Below are 12641 nucleotides of genomic sequence, written 5' to 3'. Positions count from 1 at the left end.
ACAAACTGCAGTTTCATAAAACATTACAATATTTACAGACAGTACAGTGTGACATATACAATATTTTTTGCTTTATAACACACACTCTCACCCCCAAAATAAAGGGGGGGGGGGGGAATAGCAGTACGTCTCATAAAGTGAATATTAAAGGGAACCTGTCACCTTCCAAAACCATCCCAAGCCGCCAGCAGTACCTGCGTGTAGCCAGCAGCGTGTTTCTGATGATGCCTTTCTTCCTGAAGGCAGATGCAGCAAAAATACTGAAAACGTTTTATCCCCTGCCCGGTGCGCTTTTCCACACATGCTTGAAGTCAAGGGGGCAGCGGCCTCCTTGCTTTAAGTCACTGTAACCACGCCCCTTTCCCCGCCCCTTCGCTGTGACTGACAGCGCTTATGCATGAGAGTTCAGCTGCCTTTGCGGAACTGCCGGCTGTCAGTCACAGCGAAGGGGCAGGGAAGGGGGCGTGGTTACAGTGACTTGAAGCAAGGAGGCCGCTGCCCCCTTGACTTCAAGCATTTGTTGAGAAGCGCCCCAGGCAGGGAATAAAACAACGTTTTCAGTACTTTTGCTGCATCTCCCTTCACGAAGAAAAGCATCATCAGAAACACGCTGCTGGCTACACGCAGGTACTGCTGGCGGCTTGGGAGGTGACAGGTTCCCTTTAATGAGCGCTTCCATTATGGAAGCAGTGACTGTAGCGCTGCTAGCGTTGGCTGTACTTGCTGCTGCTAGGTCTTTTTCCGGGTGCTTTTTGGGCTGTGTCCTGACTGCGTATAGTGTCAAGATGTAGGTGTGCACTATGAACTGACGCTATGCGACATCAGGCCACAGTTCAGCATGGCTCTGGCAGAAGACCAGGGAGCGGTGAGTGCAGGAAGGGCGTGCCGTCTGGGACCAGGAGAGGCAAATATAATAATTTATTTACTGTCTGATACAGATTGGTGGTCTGGTTTGGATGTCAAATGAAGATGAGGGGGTCTGAACTGAGGTCTGTTAAAGAATGAGCCTTTAGGAGTAAAGGGGGGCGTTGCTGTTACTCCTACAGGCTCAGCTCTCTCCAGAACTGCTGCGCCATCTGCATTTTGATTGACAGGGCCAGACAGTGTAAACGTTAGTCTTCAGCAAATCGAGCTTTGTTCAAACACTTTGTTTTAATGCTGTATTGAGACATCGTCTCCATACAGCATTAAAATCTATTGCCTCCGTGGAGGCAAAATTCATTTCACCTGTAGTTGCGTGAGACTTTGGAGAATGGATTCGGTATTCATCAACTTCAAAAACATTTAAAATTCTGAATTCGAATTTGGGTTTGGTACCAGCTGGTACCTTGGTACCAAACCCGACTTCTGATTGCTAATTTTAAATGTTTTTAAAGATGTCAAAATTAATACCGAATTCATTCACTGAAGTCTTGTGCGACTTCAGGTGAAATGAATTTTGCCTCCATAGAGGCAATACAAGTCTGCATACAGCATTAAAACAAAGTGTTTGAACAAATCGATTTCGGATCTATGATCCGAAGCTCGATTTGCTCAACACTAGTAAACGTCGGCAGCAGAGCGGGCACCATAGCCTCCAGTTTAAAACAGCACGTGACTAATGTATGTGATAGAGGATAACGTTGGACAAATGTGACCACAGCATCTGGTAGATTAAGGACCGGGAGCACACACTCCTGGCCGTTTACCATCTCCCCCTACCGAGGATCAGAAGAGAACTGGTGTAAAGTAGAACTGACTTAGTTGCCCATAGCAATCATTCAGATTTGACCTTTCATTTTTGACCGCTCCTTTGGAAAATGAAAGGTGGTATCTGTTTGGTTGCTATGAGCAACTAAGCCAGTTCTACTTAACCCAGTTTGATAAATCTCCCCCATAGTGTAAGTCTCATAAACTACAATGCAAAGTCTATAAGAAAAGCATTCTAATCCAAATTAAGTAAATAATTTTTTTTCTTTATTTCAATTAACAACATCATGGGCATAAATATATATAAAATATAAACATATTCATCCCATACTGCAAACGGCGAAATGGAGGAAAAAAGTCAAAATGAATGATTTGCTGTTTTTTGGGCACATCACCTCCCTCAAAAAATTTAATAAAAAGTGAACAAAAAGTCACACACCCCAGAATGATATCTATGCACAGATTGTCTCGCAAATAATGAGCCATTCACACAACAACGTACACATAAAAAAGTAAAAAAAAGTTTTGAGGGTCCAAATATGGCAGTGCAAAGAAAATATTTGTGTTTTTTCCAAACTTTTTATTTTTTCAGTATTAAAACACAAGATAAACTATACATATGTGGTATCGTTGTAATTGTACTGACCTGGAGAATAAAAGTAACAGGTCAGTTTTACCACATAGGAAACGGTGTAAAAAAAACCAAAAAAAAAAACCCGTAAAATTGTGGCAGAATGGTGTTTGTTTGTTTTTTCTAGCCCATTTGGATTTTTTTCCCCTGCTTCCCACCACGTTGTATGCAGCCGTAAATAGTTGAAAAGGGGTTAACTGTCTTGATGAAAAAAAATAATAATGTACACAGTGTTGGAAACGTGGATGAGTTGTTTGAAAAGCAGTGGCAAAGGTGAATTGAGTATCTGGGACTGGGGCTGGCAGATTTGGACTAGAATATTGAGATGGGATGGATACTGGAATAGGTTATAGTGAGAGGCATCACTGTGATATTTGGGGACGAATGGTGCAGTTAGTTAAAACAGGATGGGATCTCTAGTGGTCAAACTTTGGGTGGGATATGTTGGGGTGCACCGAAATTCCGGCGGCCGAAAATATTGGCCGAAAATGGGCCTAATCCATTTCGGCCGATATTGGTACATATCGGCAGAAAATATGGGGTTTGGGATTTGTCACCCGCGCCGGGCGGGCGGTTTACTTTAAGTCACTGCATCTTTATTTTATCTTCCAATCGTGACGCTCCAGTAACAACTCTGCAGGCAGAGCGGAGGGCGGCGTAACGTCACTTACTCACGTGACGTGCCTGCTCCGCCTCCTTCATTCATAAAGTGGGCGGAGCAGGTGCGTCACGTGAGTAAGTGACGTTACGCCGCCCTCCGCTCTGCCTGCAGAGTTGTTACTGGAGCGTCACGATTGTAAGGTAAAATAAAGATGCAGTGAGTGATTAGTCTGCTGTGAGCAGCAGGGCCGGGGCTGTTATGGGTAGGGGGATCGGTCTATGGCACTGTTATGGGGAGGGGGCATCTGTGCACTGTTATGGGGAAAGGGATCTGTGCACTGTTATGGGGAGGGGGGATCTGTGCACTGTTATGCCCATAACAGTGCACATATCCCCTTCCCCATAACAGTGCACAGATCCCCCTCTCCATAACAGCGCCACCCACAGATCCCCCTCTCCATAACAGCGCCACCCACAGATCCCCCCTCTCCATAACAGCGCCACCCACAGATCCACCTCTCCATAACAGCGCCACCCACAGATCCCCCTCTCCATAACAGCGCCACCCACAGATCCACCTCTCCATAACAGCGCCACCCACAGATCCACCTCTCCATAACAGCGCCACCCACAGATCCCCCTCTCCATAACAGCGCCACCCACAGATCCCCACTCTCCATAACAGCGCCACCCACAGATCCACCTCTCCATAACAGCGCCACCCACAGATCCCCCTCTCCATAACAGCGCCACCCACAGATCCACCTCTCCATAACAGCGCCACCCACAGATCCACCTCTCCATAACAGCGCCACCCACAGATCCCCCTCTCCATAACAGCGCCACCCACAGATCCCCCCTCTCCATAACAGCGCCACCCACAGATCCACCTCTCCATAACAGCGCCACCCACAGATCCCCCTCTCCATAACAGCGCCACCCACAGATCCACCTCTCCATAACAGCGCCACCCACAGATCCACCTCTCCATAACAGCGCCACCCACAGATCCCCCTCTACATAACAGCGCCACCCACAGATCCCCCTCTCCATAACAGCGCCACCCACAGATGAATTTCATTCATGAAAAAGAATTATTAATAAAATCATTTTAAAAAAAAGTATTTTAAAAGTATTTGGGCAAAAAGGCAGTTTCGGTTTTCGGTCAAGGGCATCCTGAATTTTCGGTTTCGGTTTCGGACCAGAATTTTCATTTCGATGCACCCCTAATGTTTTGTATTGTATTATTCTGCATGCTCTTCATTGGTGTATGTTTTGCAACATGTAATGTGTTTGTCTTTTATTTGCCGCTTATTTTTTTAATTAAATTTTACCTGATTTTAAATAGTTTGTTAGTTTTGATGAGGGAAACAGTCCCATCTGTTGTACTTTGATTTCAACAAAAAATAAGACCCAAGACTTACCGTATTTTTCGACCCATAAGACGCACCCCCCCCCCCCCCCAAAGTGGGGTAAAAATGCCCCTGCGTCTTTATGAATGAAGTAGGCGGCGCAGGCATGTCACGTGGCATCAGTGAGTTTCGGCCGCCCGCCCTGCTCTGCCTGTAAAGGACATTTAGTAAGTAGTACAGATGGGGCTGGGGATCAGAAGGTTATTAATATAAAAGGTTTAGTCAATAAAGCAGTGAGTGAGCGGCAGGGCCCGGAGTACAGTGACCGCACCGGCCCCACCGCATTTGCATGCCACCGGCCCCTCCTCCCTCCCCCCTCCCACAGGTTTAGCTCCGGTATATTAGGGCATCTGTGGATGCCACTATTATGGGGTGGGGGATCTGTGGGTGACACATATATAGCAATGCCATCCACAGATCCACCCCCCATAGCAGTGCCATCCACAGATCCACCCCCCATAACAGTGCCATCCACAGATCACCCTCCCATAACAGTGCCCCCCTCAGATCCCCCCCCATAACAGTGCCAACCACAGATCCCCCATAACAGTGCCATCCACAGATCCCCCCATAACAGTGCCATCCACAGATCCCCCCCATAACAGTGCCATCCACAGATCCCCCCCATAACAGTGCCATCTACAGATCCCCCCCATAACAGTGCCATCCACAGATCCCCCCCATAAGTGCCATCCACAGATCCCCCCATAACAGTGCCGTCCACAGATCCCCCCCATAACAGTGCCATCCACAGATCCCCCCCCCCATAACAGTGCCATCCACAGATCCCCCCCATAACAGTGCCATCTACAGATCCCCCCCCATAACAGTGCCATCCACAGATCCCCCATAGTAGTGTCATGCACAGACCACCATTAGTTCAAAAGCACACTATTTGGTTAAAAAAAAATATATATTTTTTTTCCTCCTCAAAAACCTAGGTGCGTCTTATGGGCATCTTTTTTTTTTTTTTTTCGTATTTTTCGCCCTATAAGACTTATAGGGCGAAAAATATGGTAAAAAAAAAAAAAGGCGCCCATAAGACGCACCTACGCACCTAGGTTTTTGAGGAGGTATTTTTTTATAGGGCGAAAAATACGGTAAAAAAAAAATCAAAACAAAAACCGAAATTTCTTTCAACATTGAAGTCAATGAATGCATCTGTTTTTCAGGCCGTTTAACAGATCCTTTTTTTTCTGTTCCTCTAATGGAACTGAATCTTGTAAAATTTAACACAGATGTGAAATTAGCCTTAATAGATTTATAATGTATATATTAAGCTTATCATCTTTTGTTTGCCAGCTATTTATTTTATGCTCCTCTCCAAGTTCTAGGATACACTGGTTTCCCCAATGGGTTTCACAATTTTCCACGTGATGGACCTTCTTACCCTTCAGCACGTCACCCATCAATGGGAAACATGAGGCACCAGTCTGTTGGGGAGGATTCTACTCATGGCTTAACTCCAGATGATCAGGTATCTAGTAATCCAGATAATTGTATGTGGCACATTTTTTACATACATTTTTTCATAGAATAGGGAATTGTACAGCTTTATAATATTTTAATATGTATAAAATTCTGCTCACATACATTTGTGATACTAGAGCATTCTCTGTACAATAAAGTAATAGCTTTAAAAGTATCCTCACAATGTGACAAATTATTTAAACTGTACCTAAACCTTGGAATATACTTTATAATAAAAATAATAAACTAATGTAACTTGCCTTTGTAATAAATAAATATACACTGCTCAAAAAAATAAAGGGAACACTTAAACAACACAATGTAACTCCAAGTCAATCACACTTCTGTGAAATCAAACTGTCCACTTAGGAAGCAACACTGAGTGACAATCAATTTCACATGCTGTTGTGCAAATGGGATAGACAACAGGTGGAAGTTATAGGCAATTAGCAAGACACCCCCAATAAAGGAGTGGTTCTGCAGGTGGTGACCACAGACCACTTCTCAGTTCCTATGCTTCCTGGCTGATGTTTTGGTCACTTTTGAATGCTGGCGGTGCTTTCACTCTAGTGGTAGCATGAGACGGAGTCTACAACCCACACAAGTGGCTCAGGTAGTGCAGCTTATCCAGGATGGCACATCAATGCGAGCTGTGGCAAGAAGGTTTGCTGTGTCTGTCAGCGTAGTGTCCAGAGCATGGAGGCGCTACCAGGAGACAGGCCAGTACATCAGGAGACGTGGAGGAGGCCGTAGGAGGGCAACAACCCAGCAGCAGGACCGCTACCTCCGCCTTTGTGCAAGGAGGAACAGGAGGAGCACTGCCAGAGCCATGCAAAATGACCTCCAGCAGGCCACAAATGTGCATGTGTCTGCTCAAACGGTCAGAAACAGACTCCATGAGGGTAATATGAGGGCCCGACGTCCACAGGTGAGGGTTGTGCTTACAGCCCAACACCGTGCAGGACGTTTGGCATTTGCCAGAGAACACCAAGATTGGCAAATTCGCCACTGGCGCCCTGTGCTCTTCACAGATGAAAGCAGGTTCACACTGAGCACATGTGACAGACGTGACAGAGTCTTGAGACGCCGTGGAGAACGTTCTGCTGCCTGCAACATCCTCCAGCATGACCGGTTTGGCATTGGGTCAGTAATGGTGTGGGGTGGCATTTCTTTGGAGGGCCGCACAGCCCTCAATGTGCTCACCAGAGGTAGCCTGACTGCCATTAGGTACCGAGATGAGATCCTCAAACCCCTTGTGAGACCATATGCTGGTGCGGTTGGCCCTGGGCTCCTCCTAATGCAAGACAATGCTAGACCTCATGTGGCTAGAGTGTGTCAGCAGTTGCTGCAAGACGAAGGCATTGATGCTATGGACTGGCCCTCCCGTTCTCCAGACCTGAATCCAATTGAGCACATCTGGGACATCATGTCTCGCTCTATCCACCAACGTCACGTTGCACTACAGACTGTCCAGGAGTTGGCAGATGCTTCAGTCCAGGTCTGGGAGGAGATCCCTCAGGAGACCGTCCGCCACCTCATCAAGAGCATGCACAGGCGTTGTAGGGAGGTCATACAGGCACGTGGAGGCCACACACACTACTGAGCCTCATTTTGACTTGTTTTAACCCCTTAAGGACGTAGGGCGTACCGGTACGCCCTATTTCCCAAGTCCTTAAGGACTCAGGGCGTACCGGTACGTCCTAACTTTAAATAGATATTCCGGCGCCGCGGGGGTTAATCGCAACGGGATGCCGGCTGAAATCATTCAGCCGGCATCCTGTCACAACGCCGGGGGGGGGTCATGTGACCCCCCCGTATCGGCGATCGCCGCAAACCGCAGGTCAATTCAGACCTGCGGTTTGCTGCGATTTCTGCAGTCCCTGACCGCGGGGATCAGAAACTTTAAAATGCCCAAAATGACGATTTGCACCCCTGCATGATTTATGTGGGTGGGAGATGCAGGGGGGGGGGGGTCGCAGGCGTTGCGGGCGGTGCGGCAGGCGGGATCGCGATCCCCCGCACGCCTCCCCTTGAAAATTCACTGGTGTCTAGTGGTTATACCAGGGTGTCAGCACATTGCTGACACCCTGGTATAAACGGCTGACATCTGTGCAGATGTCAGCCGTTTAACCCTTTCCATACCGCGGTCCGTACGGACCGCTGTATGGAAAAGGTTAACTGTCATCGGTCAGGGAGCTCCCTCCCTCTCCCATCGGGGGGCTGCTGTGCCTTTGCAGCCCCCCGATGGAGAGGGAGAGAACCCCCGACAGCCCCCTGCCGGCCCCGTGCTCACCCTTCCCCGTCTGCGAAGTTGTGGCAGACGGGGAAGGTTCCCATGGCAACAGAACGCCTTCTCAGGCGTTCTGCTGTCCATGGTGCTGAACAGATCTATGCTAAAAGCATAGATCTGTTCAGTGTAAGTAAAATACAGTACAGAACCCTATATGGTGTACTGTACTGTATTATACAGACATCAGAACCACTGGATCTTCAAGAACCAAGTGGGTCTGGGTCAAAAAAATGCAAAAAAAAGTGAAAAAAGTTAAGAAAAAAAAACCAACACATTTATCACTGAATAAAAATTAAAAAAATAAAATACACTACACATATTAGGTATCGCCGCGTCCGTAACGACCTGATCTATAAAACTGTCATGTTACTTTCCCCGCACGGTAAACGCCATAAAAAAAATAAAAAAAAACTATGAGAAAATTGAAATTTTGCCCACCTTACTTCCCAAAAAAGGTAATAAAAGTGATCAAAAAAGTCGCATGTACGCCAAAATAGTACCAATCAAACCGTCATCTCATCCTGCAAAAATCATACCCTACCCAAGATAATCACCGAAAAACTGAAAAAACTGAGCACCTGTCATGTTTCCTGAGGTTCTACAATGGCCAGACAGTACAAACATCCCACAAATGACCCCATTTCGGAAAGTAGACACCCTAAGGTATTCGCTGATGGGCATAGTGAGTTCATAGAACTTTTGATTTTTTGTCACAAGTTAGCGGAAAATGATGATTTTTATTTTTTTTATTACAAAGTCTCATATTCCACTAACTTGTGACAAAAAATAAAAACTTCCATGAACTCACTATGCCCATCACGAAATACCTTGGGGTGTCTTCTTTCCAAAATGGGGTCACTTGTGGGGTAGTTATACTGCCCTGGCATTTTAGGGGCCCAAATGCGTGAGAAGTAGTTTGATATCAAAATGTGTAAAAAAATGGCCGGTGAAATCCGAAAGGTGCTCTTTGGAATGTGGGCCCCTTTGCCTACCTAGGCTGCAAAAAAGTGTCACACATGTGGTATTGCCGTACTCAGGAGAAGTTGGGCAATGTTTTTTGTGGTGTCATTTTACATATACCCATGCTGGGTGAGAGAAATATCTTGGCAAAAGACAACTTTTCCCATTTTTTTTATACAAAGTTGGCATTTGACCAAGATATTTATCTCACCCAGCATGGGTATATGTAAAATGACACCCCAAAACACATTGCCCAACTTCTCCTGAGTACGGAGATACCAGATGTGTGACACTTTTTTGCAGCCTAGATGCGCAAAGGGGCCCACATTCCCTTTATGAGGGCATTTTTAGACATTTGGATCCCAGACTTCTTCTCACGCTTTAGGGCCCCTAAAATGCCAGGGCAGTATAAATACCCCACATGTGACCCCATTTTGGAAAGAAGACACCCCAAGGTATTCAATGAGGGGCATGGCGAGTTCATAGAAATTATTTTTTTTTGGCACAAGTTAGCGGAAATTGATTTTTTTTTTGTTTTTTCTCACAAAGTCTCCCTTTCCGCTAACTTGGGACAAAAATTTCAATCTTTCATGGACTCAATATGCTCCTCACGGAATACCTTGGAGTGTCTTCTTTCCGAAATGGGGTCACATGTGGGGTATTTATACTGCCCTGGCATTCTAGGGGCCCTAAAGCGTGAGAAGAAGTCTGGAATATAAATGTCTAAAAAATGTTACGCATTTGGATTCCGTGAGGGGTATGGTGAGTTCATGTGAGATTTTATTTTTTGACACAAGTTAGTGGAATATGAGACTTTGTAAGAAAAAATTCATAAATTTCCGCTAACTTGGGCCAAAAAAAATGTCTGAATGGAGCCTTACAGGGGGGTGATCAATGACAGGGGGGTGATCAGGGAGTCTATATGGGGTGATCACCCCCCTGTCATTGATCACCCCCCTGTAAGGCTCCATTCAGACGTCCGTATGTTTTTTACAGATCCAAGGATACATGGATCGGATCCGCAAAACACATACGGACGTCTGAATGGAGCCTTACAGGGGGGTGATCAATGACAGGAGGGTGATCAGGGAGTCTATATGGGGTGATCACCCCCCTGTCATTGATCACCCCCCTGTAAGGCTCCATTCAGACGTCCGTATGTTTTTTTACAGATCCACGGATATATGGATCGTATCCGCAAAACACATACGGACGTCTGAATGGAGCCTTACAGGGGGGTGATCAGGGAGTCTATATGGGGTGATCACCCCCCTGTAAGGTTCCATTCAGATGTCCGTATGTGTTTTGCGGATCCGATCCATGTATCCGTGGATCCGTAAAAAACATACGGACGTCTGAATGGAGCCTTACAGGGGGGTGATCAATGACAGGGGGGTGATCAGGGAGTCTATATGGGGTGATCACCCCCCTGTCATTGATCACCCCCTGTAACGGAACGCCTAGCACCCCGACCGGGTACCTCCGTCGATATATGCTCCTAGTGCTTCCCGAGGACTCCAAGCACTCCACTTGACACCGTACGCACTGCAGACCCCACGAACCGCAGCAGCTTGGTTGGGGTCTCACCGTCCTCCACCCACGCTGGACCCAAGACTGGGCTTCAGCTTCCAGTGGGTGAACCTCTCCTACATCCAGAGAGCAGGAACCATGAACAAGCTCTCACAAGAGCTTATACTCAGGGGAGTATTGTGATATAGCAATCTCCAAGAGTGTAGTTATCGCATTCCCCAAACATGAGCCAAAGCTTCATGAAGGTATAAAAGGAACCACTTTATTCTAACACACAAGCATTTTATACACATCTTCCAACAAGGCCACCACCCACAGGGTTTTGTAAAAACAGCCAATCACATGCATTTACAGTATTCAAACCTCCCCAGCAATTGTACACAAAATCCCCTTCCCTCTGTCTGTAACGCAATAAACAAAATACAATGAGCATTGTCTGAGACGCAATCCACAAAATACAATTACCAAACGTAATGGACTAACTTGAACCCTGGTCTAATTCGTGGGGGTGAGAGTTCAAGTTAGTCCAAGTCCTTTGTGAACAAATGAGGCCTGGCTGATGAGAGGGCCCATAATCCTGGGGCAAGAGGCTAGTAGCCAGGCCCCTCCAAAATCCAGTGGCGAGGTTGGTTTCGCCACACATCTCCCCCTCCCAGGGAAGACTAACCAGATACCTGACCTCACGGTCAGTACCTGAGTTAGTCTGGCAGTCCAACCGCAACCCAATACTGGACCTGTTGAATTTTGGGCCCTGGCTCTGTTCTGTATGTCCCCAGCTGTTGAGTGGGCATCTGCGACTCCTTGCTTCCTTGTGGTTCTCTACCTTGGAGCTGTAGGTACTTGGTGGGCAGAGGCCGACTGCGCTCTGCCCCGATGCCAGCTCTTCCGCTGGGGTAGCCAGTGGGGAGTCAGCCTCTGGACACGAGGATAGGGGAGGGCAGAGCCCGACTGCGCACTGCCCAGATGCCAGCTCTTCTGCTGGGGTAGCCTGTGGGAAGTCCGGCTCTGGAGAAGAGGATAGGGGAGGGCAGAGGCCGACTGCGCTCTGCCCAGATGCCAGCTCTTCCGCTGGGGTAGCCTGTGGGAAGTCCGGCTCTGGAGAAGAGGATAGGGGAGGGCAGAGGCCGACTGCGCTCTGCCCAGATGCCAGCTCTTCCACTGGGATGGGGTCAGGGAATCCTGCCCCCAGGCCCTTGTTGCGGATCAGCTGTGGAGAGGAGGGATCGTTTACCTCCTCCTCCTGGCATTCCTGCAGGGTTGGTGGGGGATCCGTACTGGCCGTCCAGCATCCTGGTAGGCCTGGTGCAGAGACTGCGGTCCCATCTGCACCTGCCGACTGGGGTTCCTCCCAGTACCAGTCTATGAAGTCCCCTACCTCCACAGTTGGTGAGGAAGTAGGGGATATCTCAGCTGTGACTTGCCAGGGGTAGGGCTGCAGGTCTGGGCCTGGTATCCAACTGTCTTGTATCTTGCGCTGGGCTTGAATGGAGCGAAACAACTGTTGATAATCTTGCTCCAGTTCCCACTCCCTTTGGACCAGAAAGGTCAGATCTGCCCTCACCCCACTAGTTGTAGGCCAATTGTGCAAGTCCCACCTGTAGTCAGTAATCTAGACTCTTCTGTGTCGTGACGTCAGAGCCTTTGGTGCCCGGCCCCTCTCTCCTGTATCTGGCTGCCGCGATCTCATTAGCATATCAATAGAGCAGCAGGGCTGTCATTACTGTGCAAAACAGAAGCTCCTGTGTTGCACTGAAAGAGTGTACAGGAGAGCTCTGATAAGGAAAGGGTTACCCAGGTGCTGCCAGTCGCTGTATTGCTGTGATCCAAGAGCAGGAATAAAGGACAGCTCAGCCAATAAAAGGGAGAAGGCAAGTCAGGACAGCCAATCAGATGGAAGACCCGCCCTCCCTGCAGTTTATACCGGAGAGTAAAGACATGTGCTTCTGCCTGGGCTCTTAGGTTTCCCGGGGAGAGGAAGGTGGGGGAGACTGCATTGTGTGTATGGAGGGGTGGGGGACACTGCATTGTATGTATGGAGGGGTGGGGGACACTGCATTGT

At 47.8% G+C, this 12641-nt stretch overlaps 1 protein-coding gene across 1 annotated transcript in view; it reads left to right on the top strand.

The window, feature by feature from the left end:
* The window catches only part of FRS3 (fibroblast growth factor receptor substrate 3), a 41453-nt gene that overhangs the window by 11567 nt on the left and 17245 nt on the right, over window positions 1-12641 (top strand). Inside the window, exon 5 of the mRNA XM_040421880.1 lies at window positions 5661-5809. Coding sequence (XP_040277814.1) covers window positions 5661-5809 — 149 coding nt within the window. The remainder of the gene's footprint in view (window positions 1-5660; window positions 5810-12641) is intronic.

Source organism: Bufo bufo, chromosome 3, assembly GCF_905171765.1.
Source record: "Bufo bufo chromosome 3, aBufBuf1.1, whole genome shotgun sequence".
Lineage (NCBI taxonomy): Eukaryota > Metazoa > Chordata > Amphibia > Anura > Bufonidae > Bufo > Bufo bufo.
This window is presented reverse-complemented; position numbering and strand designations above follow the sequence as displayed.